Source organism: Monopterus albus, unplaced genomic scaffold, assembly GCF_001952655.1.
Source record: "Monopterus albus unplaced genomic scaffold, M_albus_1.0 scaffold196.1, whole genome shotgun sequence".
Lineage (NCBI taxonomy): Eukaryota > Metazoa > Chordata > Actinopteri > Synbranchiformes > Synbranchidae > Monopterus > Monopterus albus.
This window is the reverse complement of record NW_018128076.1, coordinates 402,037-419,701: the sequence shown is the minus strand read 5'-3', so window position 1 is coordinate 419,701 and position 17,665 is coordinate 402,037. Positions and strand designations below refer to the sequence as shown.

Here is a 17,665-nt window from a genome sequence, read left to right as displayed (position 1 = left end):
GGCTGAAATAAGCTTCCTCCACAGGGTGGCCGGGCGCACCCTTAGAGATAGGGTGAGGAGCTCAGTCACCCAGGAGGAGCTCAGAGTAGAACCGCTGCTCCTCCACATCGAGAGGAGCCAGCTGAGGTGGCTCGGGCATGTGTTTCAGATGCCTCCTGGGCGCCTTCCTAGGAAGGTGTTCCGGGCATGTCCCACCGGGAGGAGGCCCCGGGGAAGACCCAGGACACGCTGGAGGGACTATGTCTCTCGGCTGGCCTGGGAACGCCGCGGCATTCCCCCGGAGGAGCTGGAGGAAGTGTCTGGAGAGAGGGAAGTCTGGGCATCTTTGCTTAGACTGCTGCCTCTGCGATCTGGTTCCAGATAAGCGGAGGAAAATGGATGAATGGATGGAATAGGCAATAACTCAGTAGTCTATCCAGTTTGGATCCAGATGCGCTCACACCTGAGCATGTTTTGTGTGACATGGTAACCTGATGAAGACTGGATGAAATGACTCCATATTGTCTGGAGAAGGGAAACTTTCCCATGAATTTTATATCATATTTTCTACATGTATTCTTGATTCTTCTGTTTTTCTCATTCTTTTTCTGGTTTATTCTTGCAGTGCTGCACCCTTCCCTTCACTCTCAGCAGTTTGTCTGAGAGTGCATCTTGACAGTGATGTATGTGTATTTGACTCACTGAAGTCTTTCAAGACTGGTGGTACCTGAAGAACTGCAATCCTTTATAGTGGGTGAATGAAAGAGAATACAGTGAGGTTAGATGGATGGAGAAAGGAAATTTTTGAGCTGCTGTGGAAGAGTGAGGGATCAGCAAATTCATTAGGATACAGTGTTTAAATGCAATCCATTCATCAGTTCTTGAGACATTTCAATAATCCAACAAATCAACCTGTTGATGGTGCTAGATCACCAAAGTCAGTAGGCCGCACAAAATTTCATGATAAACAATCCAATATTCATTGCGATATTCCAGTGTGGACCAACGCAGTGGACTGACTAAGTGACAGCTGTCACAATTGTCATCCATAGAGCTGCAAGTATTGCATATTGGTTGTTTGCTCAAATATTGAAGATGAACCATGTTCACATTTTATTGAGAAGTAACCTCTTGTGGTTGTATGAATGACTGCTGTGTCACAGACCAAGTCACATGAACCTTTTTTCAAATGGCCATAAGGGTCATTTTCAATGCTACATAACCTGTTTTTATATGAGGACATGTTGCACACCTTCTGTCAGTCAAAAGCCATTCATGTCATTGTGCAACCCAAAGTGTGACAAAGTGGGTGAGAACACTCCACTTGTCCCTAGGTTAAGTCATGTATGTTTCTTAATATCTTAACCTGTGTGTTAAATGTTTGATTGTATTTACTAGGTTAATCACTTCCTCATTTTGTATGCTCTCTGATGTCATCAAGGATGTCATAGGGTTGATTGATACCAGGAGCTACTTAATCAGCTGAGGTGGAGCAGCTGGGAGTGTGTGGCAGTCTAAGTGTAGGGGTGTGCACGTGCCTGTAAGTTGCGTTGAGTTATTTTGAGTTGAGTTTTCTTCAGTTATGTGAAGTTAAACCATTTAGTTTGTTTAGTGATTTTGTTTGGCATGTGTACTTTGCTGGCACTTGTTTAAAATAAATTACTGATTTGAGAAAATGTGATGTGTTTTTCGAGTCGGTCTCCTACATTCCTGGCCGCTCAGAGTCAACCTACCACACAAAGCATAATGGCTATAGTGTGTCAAATTTAGCTCAGTAGATACATACTGTGATTTAAAATAGATGTGATTTTTGTTGTACATATGACTTTTCAACATCATTGCCAGCTCAATTTAATGACAAGATTGTACAACTGACATTAAACAAGTTGGTAGTCGACATGCAGTGATGTTAGCACAGGTGTGTCAGCATTTCTCTGAGCAGCTGAGACACATTTTTACTTCAGCAAAATGTCTAATGTGCTTCCTGATAAGTGATAAGCACTGAGCTGGATGTTCTGTGTGATGCATAGACGGCGAACGGTAATTTGGAGTTATATGATACACTGCTGTCTTCTTCCTGCTCCATTACACTCTAAATCGATTTCATGGCCAATCTGTATCTCACTTTCTATTTTATTTTATCTCCACTCTTTTTGTTGTCTGTCACTCCTGTTGTTGTTCTCCCATTCCTATGAATTTTATATAATATTTTCTATATGTATTCTTGATTCTTCTGTTTCTCTGTCATTCTTTTTCTGGTTTATTCTTGCAGTGCTGCACCCTTCCCTTCACTCTCAACAGTTTGTCTGAGAGTGCATCTTGGCAGTGATGTGTGTATGTGTATTTGACTCATTGAAGTCTTTCAAGACTGGTGGTGCCTGGAGAACTGCAATCATTTATAGTGGGTGAATGAAAGAGAATACAGTGAGGTTAGATGGATGGACCAGGAGGTTTGGCTGTGGGCAGAGAAGGGATAACAGTACATTTGTTGCATTGACATAGAAAGAAAAAGAAGGGCCCATCAAGGGTGTGTTGATAGAAAAACGACTCAGTCTCCGATTCATCCACATAAAACTGTCAGAAACGGCGCGCGTAGTGCGGCCGAAAAGTGTTTTGTGAACTCATTAAATGGCCAGACGAGGAAGTGTTAAACAAAAAACCGTCTCTTTATTATGAGAACGAAAACTAAACAACAAAACCATACAAGACACGGTGCAAACACAAAAACTCACGGTCGGTATCGGTCCCAGGTCAGAGCCAGCAAACACGTACATCCAGGGGAATCCAAAGTGCGTAGTCCGAGGGGAAAGTCCGATAAGCCGATACACATGAGCAGTCCGAGATAAGAGGGCAAGGCAATACAGGGTAATCCAATTAACAGTCCGGGTCAGAAACACAAAATACCAAAAACCGAATATATTGCTGGAAAGTCAGAGCTGGGGTCTAGAACAATCTGGCAGCGTCCTCATGGGAGGACGCTGCCTAAATAGAGATGAAAACAGGTGCAACTAATGTGAGTGATGAACGTAAAGAAAAGACCAGAACTAAGGTGAAACAAAACAGGAAATAGTGTCAAAATAAAAGCCAGACAGGAAGCAGTGGAACCGAATCATGACAAAAACTGCCTATGTGGAATTATCCAAGTCTGTGATAAAGGTTCTGTTTTACAGTTTGTCATTTATTCATGGATATTAGCAAAACTCTTTAATGAGACATTATAAAAGTTAATTATGAAGTAAATTCTTGATATCTGGAATAGCAGTTTAACAAAAACTTCAATTCAACATACACTTACTAGCTTTTCCTAGAACTTTTGATCTCACCTTTGACCTCACTACCAATAATGAACACAACAAACCCTGAATTTAAAATGTAGCCTATGAAATCTATTTATTTCATTATAAAAGTACATCTCAGCAATAATGAAATTGCTGAGAGCAATGTGAAATGTCACACCACCCTGTATTGAACATGTATGAAACAAACATAATTTGGGCTGTCTGCAGCATCAAATATAATGTTACTGTATATTCATTAAATTCAGAATGAATAGTATAACTTCGAAATACTGGAACTCCTCTGTTTGCCCTACAGCACGTCACTACTGTCGTACTCCTCTCATACATATCTTGAACTACTCTGACATACTTCTCTGCCACTCCTGATATCCTCATATAGTACCATAGCTCCTCTCTCGGCACTCTGTCGTACGCTTTCCCTAAATCCACAAAGACGCAATGCAGCTCCTTCCGGCCATCTCTATACTTCTCCATTAACATTCTCAGAGCAAAAATGGCATCAGTAGTGCTCTTTCTGGGCATGATGCCATACTGCTGCTCACATCCCATTCCTTTCTTAGCCTAACTTCCACTTCTCTTTCCCATAGCTTCATTGTGTGGCTCATAAACTTTATGCCTCTGTAGTTGCTACAACTCTGCACATCACCCTTGTTCTTAAAGATCAGCACTAGTATACTTCTCCATTTCTCAGGCATCTTCTTCACTCTCTAAAATCCTGTTGAACAAACTAGATAGAAACTCCTTCTTCTTCTTTCAGCTGTTCCTGTTAGGGGTCGCCACAGCCAATCCTCTGCTACCACCACTTTGCATTCACTAATGTCTCTCAGGTTGCCTCGTCTAAATAGAATGTAGTCTACCTGCGTACTCTTACCTCCACTGTTATATGTAACTCTATGTTCCTCCCTCTTCTGGAAATAGGTGTTAACTACAGCCATTTCCATCCTCTTAGCAAAGTCCACCACCATCTGTCCTTCTAGGTTCCTTCCCTTAACACCAAACCTGCCCATCACCTCCTCATCACCTTTGTTCCCCTCACCAACGTGCCCATTGAAATCTGCCCCAATCACCACTCTCTCCCCTCTGGGAATACTCTCCATCACCTCATCTAACTCACTCCAGAATCTCTCTATCTCTTCTAACTCACACCCTACTTGTGGAGCATAACCACTGACTACATTCAACATTACCCCTTCAGTTTCCAACGTCAAACTGATCACCCTGTCTGACACTCTTTACACCTCTAAAACATTCCTCACGAACTCCTCCTTCAGGATCACTCCTACCCCATTTCTCTTCCTATCCACACCATAATAAAATAGTTTGTACCCCCCTCCAATACTATGCACTTTACTACTCTCATGCACACACAGTATATCTACCTTCCTTCTTTCCATCGTGTTCGCCAGCTCTCTACCTTTCATTGTGCCAATGTTGAGTCCCTATTCTCAGACCTATACTCCTGCCTTTCCTCTTCTCTGTCTATGAACCCTTCTGTCTCCTCTCCTCCTTCGACCAACAGTAGTCCAATTTCTGCCAGCACCCTGTAGGTCAACAGCACTGTCGTTGTTAACCCAGGCCTCGACCAATCCGTTATAGAATTCACACTGATGATTCGCATGTTTAAATTTGGAATGTTTTTACGCCGGATGACCTTCCTGATGCAACCCTCTCTATTTATCCGGGCTTGGGGCTGGCACAGAAGTCACTGGCTTGCAACCCTTGTGGCTAGATTAAACTAGATAGAAACTCCACTCTTTTAGAATGACAATCACTTTATTTGGCCAAGCATGTTACACACACAAGAAATTTTTTCCGGTACAGCTTACAATCCCTGATTGAATTGCCCTTCGGGGATAATTAAAGTTTCTTTGATTTGATTTGATTTGAACCCCTGTGGCTAGATTCATATATATGCCACCATTACACATCACTAACTTTGTGTCTCCTCTCTCTCGTAGTGTGTCCTCTTTCTTTCTCCCTGTACCTTTCTGCAGGTTGCCCTGGCTGTGGCGCTCTACGTTTCTGATGAGCAGTCACCGGCCACATCAACCTGACCAGTGTTTGATTGTTTGATGTTGTTTGTTGTGTCTTATTGCTTTTCTTCTTTTCTCTCTCCTTTATCCACTCACCCCAACCGGTCGAGGCAGAAGGCCGACCACCAAGAGCCGGGGCCTGTTGGAGGTTCCTTCTGTTAAAGGGAGTTTTTTCCTCCCCACTGTTGCCAAGTGCTTGCTTAAGGGGGATTTGTTGGGTTTTCCCTCTGTAATAATAATAAGGTCTAGACCTTACTTTGTAAAGTGCCCTGAGATTACTTTTGTTGTGATTCGGTGCTATACAAATAAAATTTGCTTTGATTTGATTCGGTGGATACTGCAGTATTATATGTTTTGAACTACCTTGCAGTAAGAAGAACTTACTGAAACTTACATTTGTCATATTTATTTGTTATTAGGGGTGTGATGAGATCGCATGATATTTATATGTGACGATAAGGTAAAAGCTGTCTTGCGATATCAGTAGTCCAGCAAAAATACAACTCGCTGCTGTGTTTTAAACACATGGGGCTGTGTTGGTCAGGGGTGAGGGGTTGCAACGGAGAGTGGTGTAGGAGTCGCCATGTCATGACGAGTCACCGTGAGCGTCTTCATTCACATTTCCAGCCCATTAGTTTTTGTTGTGTTTTAGTTAGCCCTGCTGCTAACGTATCCTAATCTACCTTAGCACCAATTCTGCCACCAGCGTGTCGGCATAGATATTGTATCATCAGGGATTTTGGCCCACTCCTCCATACAGGTCTTCTCCAGATCTTTCAGGGTTTTGAGCTGTCGCTGGGCAACATGGAGTTTCAGCTCCCTCCATAGATTTTCTATTGGGTTTAGGTCTGGAGACTGGCTAGGCCACTCCAGGACCTTGAAATGCTTCTTACGGAGCCACTCCTTAGTTGCCCCGGCTGTGTGTTTGGGGTCATTGTCATGCTGGAAGACCCAGCCACGACCCATCTTCAATGCTCTTACTGAGGGAAGGAGGTTGTTGCCCAAAATCTCGCAATACATGGCCCAATTCATCCTCTCCTCAATACGGTGCAGTTGTGTATGTCCCCTTTGCAGAAAAGCATCCCCAAAGCATGATGTTTCCGTCCCCATGCTTCATGGTTGGGATGGTGTTCTTGGGATTGTACTCATCCTTCTTCTTCCTCCAAACACGGCGAGTGGAGTTTATACCAAAAAGTTCTATTTCGGTCTCATCTGACCACATGACCTTCTCCCATTCCTCCTCTGGAACATCCAGATGGTCTTTGGCAAACTTCAGACGGGCCTGGACATGTGCTGGCTTGAGAAGAGGGACTTTGCGTGCGCTGCAGGATTTTAAGCCATGATGGTGTAGTGTGTTACTAACGGTAACCGTTGAGACTGTGGTCCCAGCTCTCTTCAGGTCATTGACCAGGTCCTCCCATGTAGTTCTAGGCTGATCCCTCACCTTTCTCAGGATCATTGATACTCCACGAGGCGAGATCTTCCATGGAGCCCCAGTCCAAGGGAGATTGACAGTCATCTTGAATTTCTTCCATTTTCTAATAATTGCGCCAACAGTTGTTGTCTTCTCACCAAGCTGTTTGCCTATTGTCCTGTAGCCCATCCCAGCCTTGTGCAGGTCTACATTTTTGTCCCTAGTGTCCTTAGACAGCTCTTTGGTTTTGCCCATATTGGAGAAGTTGGAGTCTGATAGATTAAGTGTGTGGACAGGTGTCTTTTATACAGGTAACGAGTTCAAACAGGTGCAATTAATACAGGCAATGAGTGGAGGATAGGAGGGGCTTCTTAAAAACAAACTAACAGGTCTGTGAGAACCAGAATTCTTGCTGGTTTGTAGGTGATCAAGTACTTTTTTCATGCAATAAAATGGAAATAAATTTAAAACTCTTAATGTGATTTTCTGGAATTTTTTGTAGATTCTGTTTCTCACAGTTGAGGTGTTCCTACAATGAAAATTACAGATCTGTCCATTCTCTATAAGTGGGAAAACTTGGAAAATCGGCAGTGTATCAAATACTTATTTGGCCTACTGTAGTTCATATGCAGAAAGAACTGAAGTGACATTTATTAAATATGATTAGTTAGAACATCTCAAAATGTACCTGCAGTGTTTTTCATTTTGTGACTTTCAGTCAAAAAAATACTGTTTTCCCAGTCATATATTGTATTTCATCAAGATTTCTTAAAAATAGTGTTAGAATACCATCTTGTCTCGTGAGCTGTGTGTATCATCACCTTAGTTGTTGTTATAATTATTGTGTTCTTTTCTTGCTGAAGAAGACAAGGTTATTTTAGTGATGAAGGGGAAGTCAATTTTGATTACATTTCATAACTACTACTCCAGAGCATTAAGATTATTTCATTAATGTTATCTTGTTCTTTTTCTGCACAAGCCCAGATTGGATGCCTCTTCTTTTTCAGAGATCCCATCTGCTCCTGAAATATTTGTGATCCCTTTGTAGTCCGTGTGGATCCAAAAGATGGAGCGCTTGCTGTATCTGTTGGTCCTCAGCTCACTGGCTCTAAAGGAGGCTGTTGGTAAGGCCCGCATTACCACACATGATTGCTTATAATCAGCTGAATGCTTGTTATTAACATTACAACTGCTTTTGCTAGTGCAGGGAAGGAATACAGTTATTGTTAATTTAAGATTGGAACATGGCTTTAGGGTTTAGATTGTGAAATAAACCATAGCACTTCTAAGCTGTCCACCTTTGTGCTACTGCAAGTGTGTTACAACCAATATTGTTTTGTCGAAATGTAACCTGTCCTTATGAAACTGCAGTCATTGTCACGGCATGATAGCTCAACACAGTAATATGTATGCAAGTTCAATAATGAGGAAAAACGTAAGTCATGGTGGGACTGTATCTCCTACCATGTCTTTAAATACAGTATTAGGTATTTTAACAAAACCAAACATAAACCCACTTTGACAACAAACCATACAGAATTCGTAATTAGTAATAGCCTTGAGCCAGTGTATACATTAAAAATACTCTCATTTTGCTTTAGATAGTGCCCCCACATTCCCAGATTTCCTCCTAGCTCACTAATATTTTGAATATCAGCACCACTCACACAACTTTTAAAAAGTATCTGTTGCTGGGAATTAATTTATTCACCGTGCCATAAAGTAGCTGACACAAGAACATGTATTTGTATTTGTGTAAGTGAGACATTTGAATGTGTGGGTTTGGTTCAATTGGGGGCACCTTTAGGGCGTGATTAAAATGTCATGATTGTTGCTTTAGACGATCTGTGGAGGAGATTAAATTTTCTCTAAGAAGACCCTTTTACCTTCTTCCCACTGGGCCTTGTCATTGAAATAATGAACCATGTGATGAATGTATTAGATCTAACTTATTTTGGACTTACCGGACTGTTCTAGTGTGGTGAAATGTGTAGCCATGCACACTCAGTCTCCCTGGACTCTGTAGAAATGCTACACCAGAGTGCACCTATGATGTGTGTGTGTGTGTACACACACAGTTAAGTTGTGGCTTGTTTCAATGGCCATGTAAACACTTTTCCTATGGTGGCAACTCTAACTGCACACACAATCAAAGGTTAGACTGACATAATTCTCTGATGTGGCAGAGACATTATGAATTAGTAGCCATTTGTCACAGGGTGAATGTTAGCTAGGAGAGATAGATAATCTTATTACTAGGGTCATAGTGCACTTGTAACCCCACAATCTACATGGAGGACCAGGGAATCTCCCCACAATCTCCATGGAGGACCAGGGAACGCGTCCCACCCAACATATGAAAAAAGGAAATTTGCCCCTCCCCCCAAATATTTGTCATGACCAGTCATCAAATGCAATGCCTCCTAAATCTATAAGAGAGCAGATGCTCTCCACTCCAAATGTACTCCAAATGATTTCCAAATGCACTGATTGTTCATTGAGCTCCTCCTGCTTCATGTTGGTTTACAAGTTGTCGGTAAGCCTGTAAAAATGGGTCCCGGAGAGAGCCAAGGAGCACAGGAAACAGACCATAACAGCAGAACTAGCCTCTGATTATCTGGCATCAGAAACCTTAGAACAAGGGCTGCAGGTGACTATTGAGAAAATTGTCTCTTTTCAGTCAGAATTCACACAAGAACAGCAAGGATGTGTACAAGAAGCAGCAGGAGGAGTTGAGAGAGAGAGAAAAATTATTAAAATGCTATGGCAGAATGCATAAAGTAATAAGTAAGGATAATCATGAGATGATTTGTGTGTTTGTTTCGTTTGAAATAATCAAAAAATGTGTAAGAAAAAAATGTAAAATGATTGGATTGCAAATGAGGAAATGGTGAAAAGTGCATTTATATCCAATCTCATCACCAAGAGTGGAGAATGCTGAGTCACAGAAGAGAGGAAGTAAGACACACATCCCTGAATAGGGGAAGTGAAATTGTGTGTGTGTGGCAGAGAGAGGAGTGTGATGAAAAATTAGAAAGACACTGAGAAAGTAATAAAAAATCATGTTCCATGTATAAAGTAAAGATTTGATTGATAAAAACTGTTTAATCAATAACCAATGTTTAGTCAAGTATAGTATTCAAACTATAAAGATCCATGTTTTGATTTTAAGGCATTGATGGTTTTGTGAAAAATCTGTGTGTAATTCTGATTGTTCAGTTGAAAGCAATAATGGGAACTTTTGTATTTCAAGCAGAAGTGGGTTTTCTGTATTGTGTTAAGTATTAAGATAAGTTTTCTAAAGAAAGGGGAAGTAGAATCCGAGGCTGGATCTAACCGGTCAATCAAAAGCAGTCATGAGTACAAGAATACTGAACGCAATATGCAAATGAGTTCTGAAGAACGACAGTGTGCAGGCCGAAAAAGGTATTAAGTGCAAACTGTGGCATCTGGTTGGATGAAGGGACTGAGTCTACCGACCAGAACCCTTTAAAAACCCTGGCAAAAAGAGGAACGAGGAAGTCCTTCCATGGTTGCAGCCGGAGGTTCTGTCCGGTTGTTTTCCTGACATCCAGAAGACCGAGGGACTGAAGGAACACAGCCCAAAGAGTAAGCAGGCTGCCGCTTCTCCCTCACCACAGGCTCCGGCCTGTGGGGGAGGAAGAGAGGAAAACTACAAATAGAGCCTCTATGGAGAGCGGAATGACAGCGAGGGACACTGGAATGGAGCCAAAGCAGGCAGTGGCAACCCAGCAATGTTAACAAGCTGCCTGGCTCTGGATACCTCACGGTGACAACACAAGCAGCACTTTTCTGATTGGGCTTGTTGCTTGGGTGAATTGCGTACAAACCGGCTGGCTGTACGAAGGGAGGCAGTGCTTAGAAAGTTATATCAGAATAAGATTTTATCTAAAATATCCAGCTGTTTACTTGTTACATAATGTACATTCTTTAAATTTCCTATCCTTAATAACATCTTATATCAAATAAGTACTGTGCAAAATAGATATGGTCTTAAGTGCCCAGTGACACAGCTTTGACTGATAATTTCAGACAAAATTTAACACTTCCTCAAAGAGCCAGAGTGTACTGGATTATAAAATTTTCTCAGTACAGTAACATCTGAGGGTTTTAGGAGGTAGCTGCCCCAAAACCTCCCAAATAACTGCAGGTTGTTGTTATTTGGGAGGTTTTGGGGTCTTATCCTGAATTAATAACATGAAAGAGGGAGGCCTGCAGGGAACTCTGTTCGCAGGTTCATGGTAGTCAATTACTGAGTGAATATCTCCATCATGGAACCCCAAGCAGTGTTTGGAGCTTTAATATGTTTCAAATATGCCACCTTAGTGTGAGAGGTTAAGCTTTATTCCTATGTCCAGGGGTTAGCATATTGTCGCCTTCATACAATGTCAATCAGCAACAATGAACATGTCATGGCTAGAATGTGATACTGACTAAATTAATTCAGACAAATCATCCCAATTTAAGTAATCATTTAATATTACAATTATTCTGAACAGAGTAGTAGTTAAATAGGTAATCTGGTAGTTAGGAAACAGAGAACAGAATCACTCTTCCTGGAAGAGAAAAGATAAAGTATTAAATAAGAAGATTGTCAGAGCGCTAGTCAGTCATTGTTGGTCACGAGGTACAGTCAGGGGTCCAGTCAGTCAGAGTCCCCCTGGCTGGGTCTAAGCTCACTCTCACAACTGCCACACCATCCTTTCTTCTTCTACACCCCTCAGCCTCACTCTTTTATCCGCAGCTTTTCTTAGGCTGTTACGTCAATTTCCGAACTTAGCTTCCTGTCTCCAGTTTTAGGAGACAACACCCTGAGATGTACCCAAAAACAGGAAACATCTTGACCAAATTATATAAGCTCATTATTCAGCTCACATGAACTTAAAAGTGAACCCATAAACACTATTCTATTACATAATCCATATTAACATGTAACTTAAACCACTACAAACACATCAGTGTGCACGGGGCTCATGACTGGTCAGCATGCGCCAAAGTTTGGCCAATCTGTGTCATATAGACCTACAGCTGATCACTCACAGGTAAAACAGTCTGTTTAAATCCCAGCATCACTTAAGTTAAATGTAAAGTCTGTTGCTGGTTGCTGATTGCTGCATCAGATATTTGTCTCCATAAGCATAACTTTATTGCCAAGTGTTAGAAGAACACAAGGAATTTAACTCCAGCTCAATGGCCCCCCAATGCGCACAACATAAAAACAAAATAAATACACAATATATACAAGCTAAAAAATCACAAGTTAGAAGAGCAACATAGACTAGCTGTTCATCATTGTAATAGCCCGGGGAAAGAAACTATCTCTGTGTCTGGATGTCTTGGCGTACAGTGACCTGTAGCGCCGTCCCGAGGGGAGGAGTTCAAAGAGTTTATATCCAGGGTCAGAGGGGTCCACAGAAATCCTCTCTGCCCTCTTTCTGACCCGTAAGGTGCACAGGTCCTCCATGGAGAGCAGGCTAGTACCGATGATTTTCTCTGCAGTCCTGACTGTCTGCTGGAGTCTGTTTCTGTCCTGCTTGGTTGCCGAGCCAAACCAGACAGAGATGAACAGAGAACAGACTCGATGATTCCTGTGTAGAATTGAATCAGCAGCTCCTGAGGCAGGTTGAACTTCCTGAGCTGACGTAGGAAGTACATCCTCTGCTGCACCTTTTTAATAATAGCACTGATGTTGGTTGTCCACTTCAAGTCCAAGATATTGTGGAGCCCAGGAACTTGTAGGACTCTATGATTGAAACAGTGCTGCTGAGTATAGTGAGCGGAGATAGGATGGAGGAGCTCCTCCTAAAATCCACTATCATCTCCACTGTCTTCCATGTGTTCAGCTCCAGGTTGTTACAACCACACCACAGGGCCAGCTGTTCAACCTCCTGTCTGTAGGTCGACTCATCACCATCTTGAATGACTGTAGTGTTGTCTGCAAACTTCATGATTTTTACAGAAATCCTGAGGTGCAGTTATTAGTATAGAGGGAGAACAACAGTGGGGAGAGCACACATCCCTGCGGGGTGCCTGTGCTGATAGTTTGGGTGCTGGATGTGGTTTTCCCCAGCCTAACCTGCTGCTTCCTGTCCGTCAGAAAGAAAGTTGGTGATCCACGGACAGGTGGGGGCAGGCACGGTGAGCTGGGTGAGTTTGGAGTGGAGGATGTCTGGGATAATGGTGTTAAATGCCAAACTGAAGTCAACAAATAAGATCCAAGCATAGGTCCCTGGTGAGTCAAGATGTTGCAGGGTGTAGTGCAGTGCCATATTGACTGCATTATCCACTGACCTGTTTGTCTGGTAAGAAAACTGCAGGGAATCCAGCCATGGGTTTGTGATTGCTTTCAGGTGGGCCAATGCCAGTCTTTCAAAACACTTCATGACTACAGATGTCAGGGCGACAGGTCTGTAGTCATTCACTTAAAAAAAGTGTTACCTCAAGGGGAAATGATTTTTCCAAGTATAGGTCCCTGGTGAGTCAAGATGTTGCAGGGGTGTAGTGCAGTGCCATATTGACTGCATTATCCACTGACCTGTTTGTCTGGTAAGAAAACTGCAGGGAATCCAGCCATGGGTTTGTGATTGCTTTCAGGTGGGCCAATGCCAGTCTTTCAAAACACTTCATGACTACAGATGTCAGGGCGACAGGTCTGTCGTCATTCACTTAAAAAAAGTGTTACCTCAAGGGGAAAGAGGATTTTTTTTTCAAAACCCTTTGTCAAGTTTTTGGATTGAGGAACTAAGCACATCTCTTGTTCTATAAATACTGAGCATGAATGCTTAGCACTACGGTACAGGCATGACACACACACACACACACACACACACACACACACACACACACGGAGGACATGGAGGCAGCAATAATCAATTAATTTAACTCTTTGTCAAATAAAGTAACAGAGCTCCTAACATATACACATAAGCAGACACATACGTTTAATGAAAACAGATGCATTCACACACTTGTACATCTAGTAGTAGAGCTACTTTCTTCTGTTTCTTTGAACATCACTGTCCTCCATCAGGGAATTCCCTGATGGAGGATTTCTTGGGAACTGGAATGATGGTGGAGCGTTTAAAACAAGAGGGAATCACACAAAGCTCTAGTGATCTGTTGAAGACCTGCGTGAAGATGGGAGCCAACTGGTCAGCGCAGACTTTCAGACAGGAGGGGGTCACACCATCTGGGCCTGGCGCCTTACTGATCTTTTGTTTCCTAAAAAGGCAACACACATCTCTTTCACAGATCCTCAGAAGTGGTAGACTGATGGGGGGAGAGGTGGGAGAGGTAGTCCTAGAGGAAGAGGAAGCAGCTGCTGGTTGTGGGTCCAAAATAAGGTGAGCGATAGGTGAAGAGTTTTGCCTTTCAAACCTACAATAAAACTCATTAAGCTCGTCAGCCATCTTATAGCTCTCCACAGAAGGGTGGGGTGGTCTCTTGTATCCGGTGATATTCCGTAGGCTTCACACTGACAATGGTTCGTTGGTCCGACACTGATTTTTCAGTTTTTCCATGGCCCCTCCTGGAGATCATGCTCTAGTTTGTCAGTCTGGATGATCTGAGTTTTGTTCTGTCACTTGTCTTTAGTAAATGGAGTTTGTAGTTGACACTAAACTGTGCTGCTGCTGTGAACCATCTACATTATGTGATTGGACAAAACACAAACACTTGTGCCACTTGCACATCGACAAGCATGCATTGTGAATCAATCACCACACCTTAAAGTCCCCATAGCATGCTCATTTCCAGCCATTTAATGTTTAATCTTGGGTACCTCTAGCTTTGTACACATCATAACTCCAAATAGTTTGTAATGATTTCAGAACGATAAAACCAGACAGCCTCTTCCTAACAAAAAACACTGACAAATAAGCAGTTTTCGACAATGACAATACCTCAAATTCTACCTGGTATGTTCAAGCCAGACTATGAATTTAAACAGCACGACAAACCACAACAGGATTAATTAATTTGAATTTGGTTGATTAGATTAGATTAGATTCAACTTTGTCATTACACATGTACAAGGACAAGGCAACTGTTGTATTCCTGTTCTTTGTACCATGCTAACTCTGAGAGACGAGGCAGTCCAAGTAGCTTCAAAACAGTGCTGATTTATTCCATGAACACAGGTAAAAATTAACATTACACGCTCAGGTATCTTGCACCTCCAACATGCACGCAGGCAGCTGAAGGATGAAAGACCCTGAACCCAACAGGCCTGTACATTATATCGCTTTGGGCTAGCCCCATTCTACACAGGAACGTCAAACCGTGATGTCTCCCGGTGCCAGCTTTGCAGCTGACCAGAGCAGTAGTCAAAACATGAAGAAAATCAATGTGTGATTGTCTGTTGATTGTGTGGTGTGTATCTAAGACATTCTGACAGGACATCCAGTGACATGTCATGACATTAAGCATAAGAAGATATTATGATTACGATTATGATTAAACACGTCATACAGTAATCAACTTTCTATCTAGTTATCCTTGAACATAAACAACCTGGAGTCCCCCATGGGAATGACTAAGCATTTTAACAGCCTAAGCTAGACATCCTGTCTACAGTAAACATTCCTAATACAACAAGTACCTAACCAATGTCTATCTGACTAAAAATACCAAACACAACAAAATACAGTTTAGCATCTAACCAGAAGTGCAATAACAGGAGTGCAGAGTGTGCAGTATCTACAGTCTGTACAGTCAGTATTAATTTATGTACAATTGATATTTACAGTAAAATACTGTATGTAAGGTAATGTACAATATACAACAGACTTTATTGATTTAAATGGATGGATAATGTACAGTAAGCTTATAAAACACTAGTGCAATGGGATGAAATGGAATGAAATAGTGCAGAATAATAAGATAAGTTACCTGACTGTGCTGTGGTGGAGGGATATGTGATAGTAGCAGCTTTTAATTTTTATTATCAGCAACAAGCTTCTTACTTTACGTAAATGCATGATCAATATCGCAACCTGTTTATCATTATATGGCCATGTGAAATATAAAGTGTAGTGGTTAAATCAATGCACAGGGAAAATGACTGCAGTGCCAAAAGTCATTTATTGAACAATATTATTGAAATGTGATTATGACTGGGAAACAGGATCACCTTTTAAGTTTTTTAGTCTTTTGTCAGGAATATATTAACAAAAGATTAACTACTAGACATATACTGTTTGTTCTAACCACTACAAAAGCATACACTAACATTTGTTTCTATAATATATATACTGACTCAAATTAGCTCATTTGAGCCTCAGACAAACTTTGTAGTGCATATTTTTTATAGGATAATCATCTTTATTTAGAATGAAGGCTGTGTTGTTTGTCACTAATTTTTTGCAGTATAGTGACATTCCAGGTGGAAACATTCAGTCAATGTGAAGAGTAGGAGAAGTGATAACTAAGACCTATTCAGGTGTACACAGGGATACATCAATATTGTTTTAACACCAGCTTGAGCAATCCCAAACTATTCCTTTAAGGGAGACTGTAGCTTTTCACAGTTGAAATTTTTAAATGTTTGGTCTGAGTTTTAAAGGTCAGAGTGAACATCTAAACAAAATCAGTATAAACAAAGAAAGGGCAAGATGTCATATGTTGTGGCTGACAGGAATGACTGTATATACATCAACCTCTGGCACAGGGCTGGGTGTTTTGATTTTGTGTGTTGTTAAAAATGTGTTTCAAGGTGGCGATGTGTGTGTGTCAGGCCATGACAGTGGGCCTGTATTTGAAGAACAGCCAAGCAGTGTAATTTACCCAGAGGGCCTGACTGAAGGCAAGGTGACCCTGAGCTGTCAGGCCAGGGCCAGTCCAGCTGCTTCCTACAGGTGGGTAACACACACAGAGAACAAATCAGTGAAGTCAATTTCCTTCCAAAAAGGCCTTCTAAGATAATAAAGTATTACATTTTATTTAAAAGTGTTAAATATGTTTTATTGTCTGCTGTAATTTTTGTTCTAAAATGTTTTTTTGTGATTTGGGGCTGCCAGGAGATGATATATAAAGTACCTATAAACTAAAAATGGGATTGTGTTGCATGAAGTTGTTCAATTGTTTTGTCAGCACCATCAGGCCTGCAGCAAACACTGTCACTCATGCTTATGTTAGCTAGGAAGCTCATCTTCTCATAACAGGAAAAAAACTAACTTAAAAGAAGGATCATTTTAATTAGCTAAATGATATCATAAGGAATTACTGTTATATACTGTTTAGAAAGAATCAGAATCAGCTTTATTGGCCAGGTGTGTTGGAAAATGTATTTACATAAGGCAATGAATAGTCAAGTGAACAAGATAAGACTGAGAGAACAGGAAAATACAAGTAATGTGCAAAGAAAAAGGAATGTGCATTAGGAAAATAAAAAAATAAGGTACTTCTAAATATAGAAATATATATATATATATACACACACATATTTTAGATGTAGTTTTTCAGATATATACAAAAGTGTATTTACAAGGTTATATACAGTTATGGGTTAAGTGTTCATCACAGTGATGGGCAGGGGGAAGAAACCGTCCTTGTGTGTGGTTGTTTTGGCATACAGTGGCCTGTAGCTACATGCCATTCTATGTAATGTAAGAGTAATTGTGATTCAGGGGGTAGAGCGGTTGTCTCCCAAATGGAAGGTTGAAGGTTCGACTCATAGTGCCTGCAGTCCATGTGTTGATGTTTCCTTGGGCAGGACACTGAACCCCATATTCCCTCCAATGGCTGAGTTGGCGCTGCAGATGGCTGCCTGGGTTCTGTACCAGAAAACAATTCTTGTATGTGTAACATACTTGGCCAAATAAAGTGATTATCATTATTAAAGAGTGGAGCTTCTATCTAGTTTAATCTAGCCACAGAGGTTGCAAGCCAGTGACTTCTGCGACAGGCCCAAGCCCGGATAA

The 17,665-nt window shown here is 41.5% G+C and overlaps 1 protein-coding gene across 2 annotated transcripts in view; it reads left to right on the top strand.

Annotated features, from left to right (window-relative positions):
* The window catches only part of cntn2 (contactin 2), a 140,469-nt gene that overhangs the window by 39,299 nt on the left and 83,505 nt on the right, over positions 1-17,665 (top strand). The window contains exons 2-3 of one of the 2 annotated variants that reach the window (XM_020617884.1): positions 7,733-7,849; positions 16,480-16,600. In XM_020617884.1, coding sequence (XP_020473540.1) covers positions 7,792-7,849; positions 16,480-16,600 — 179 coding nt within the window. In that variant the 5' untranslated portion in view covers positions 7,733-7,791. Of the gene's footprint in view, positions 1-7,732; positions 7,850-16,458; positions 16,601-17,665 lie in introns of both variants that reach the window. The other variant, XM_020617883.1, reaches the window with a different exon arrangement.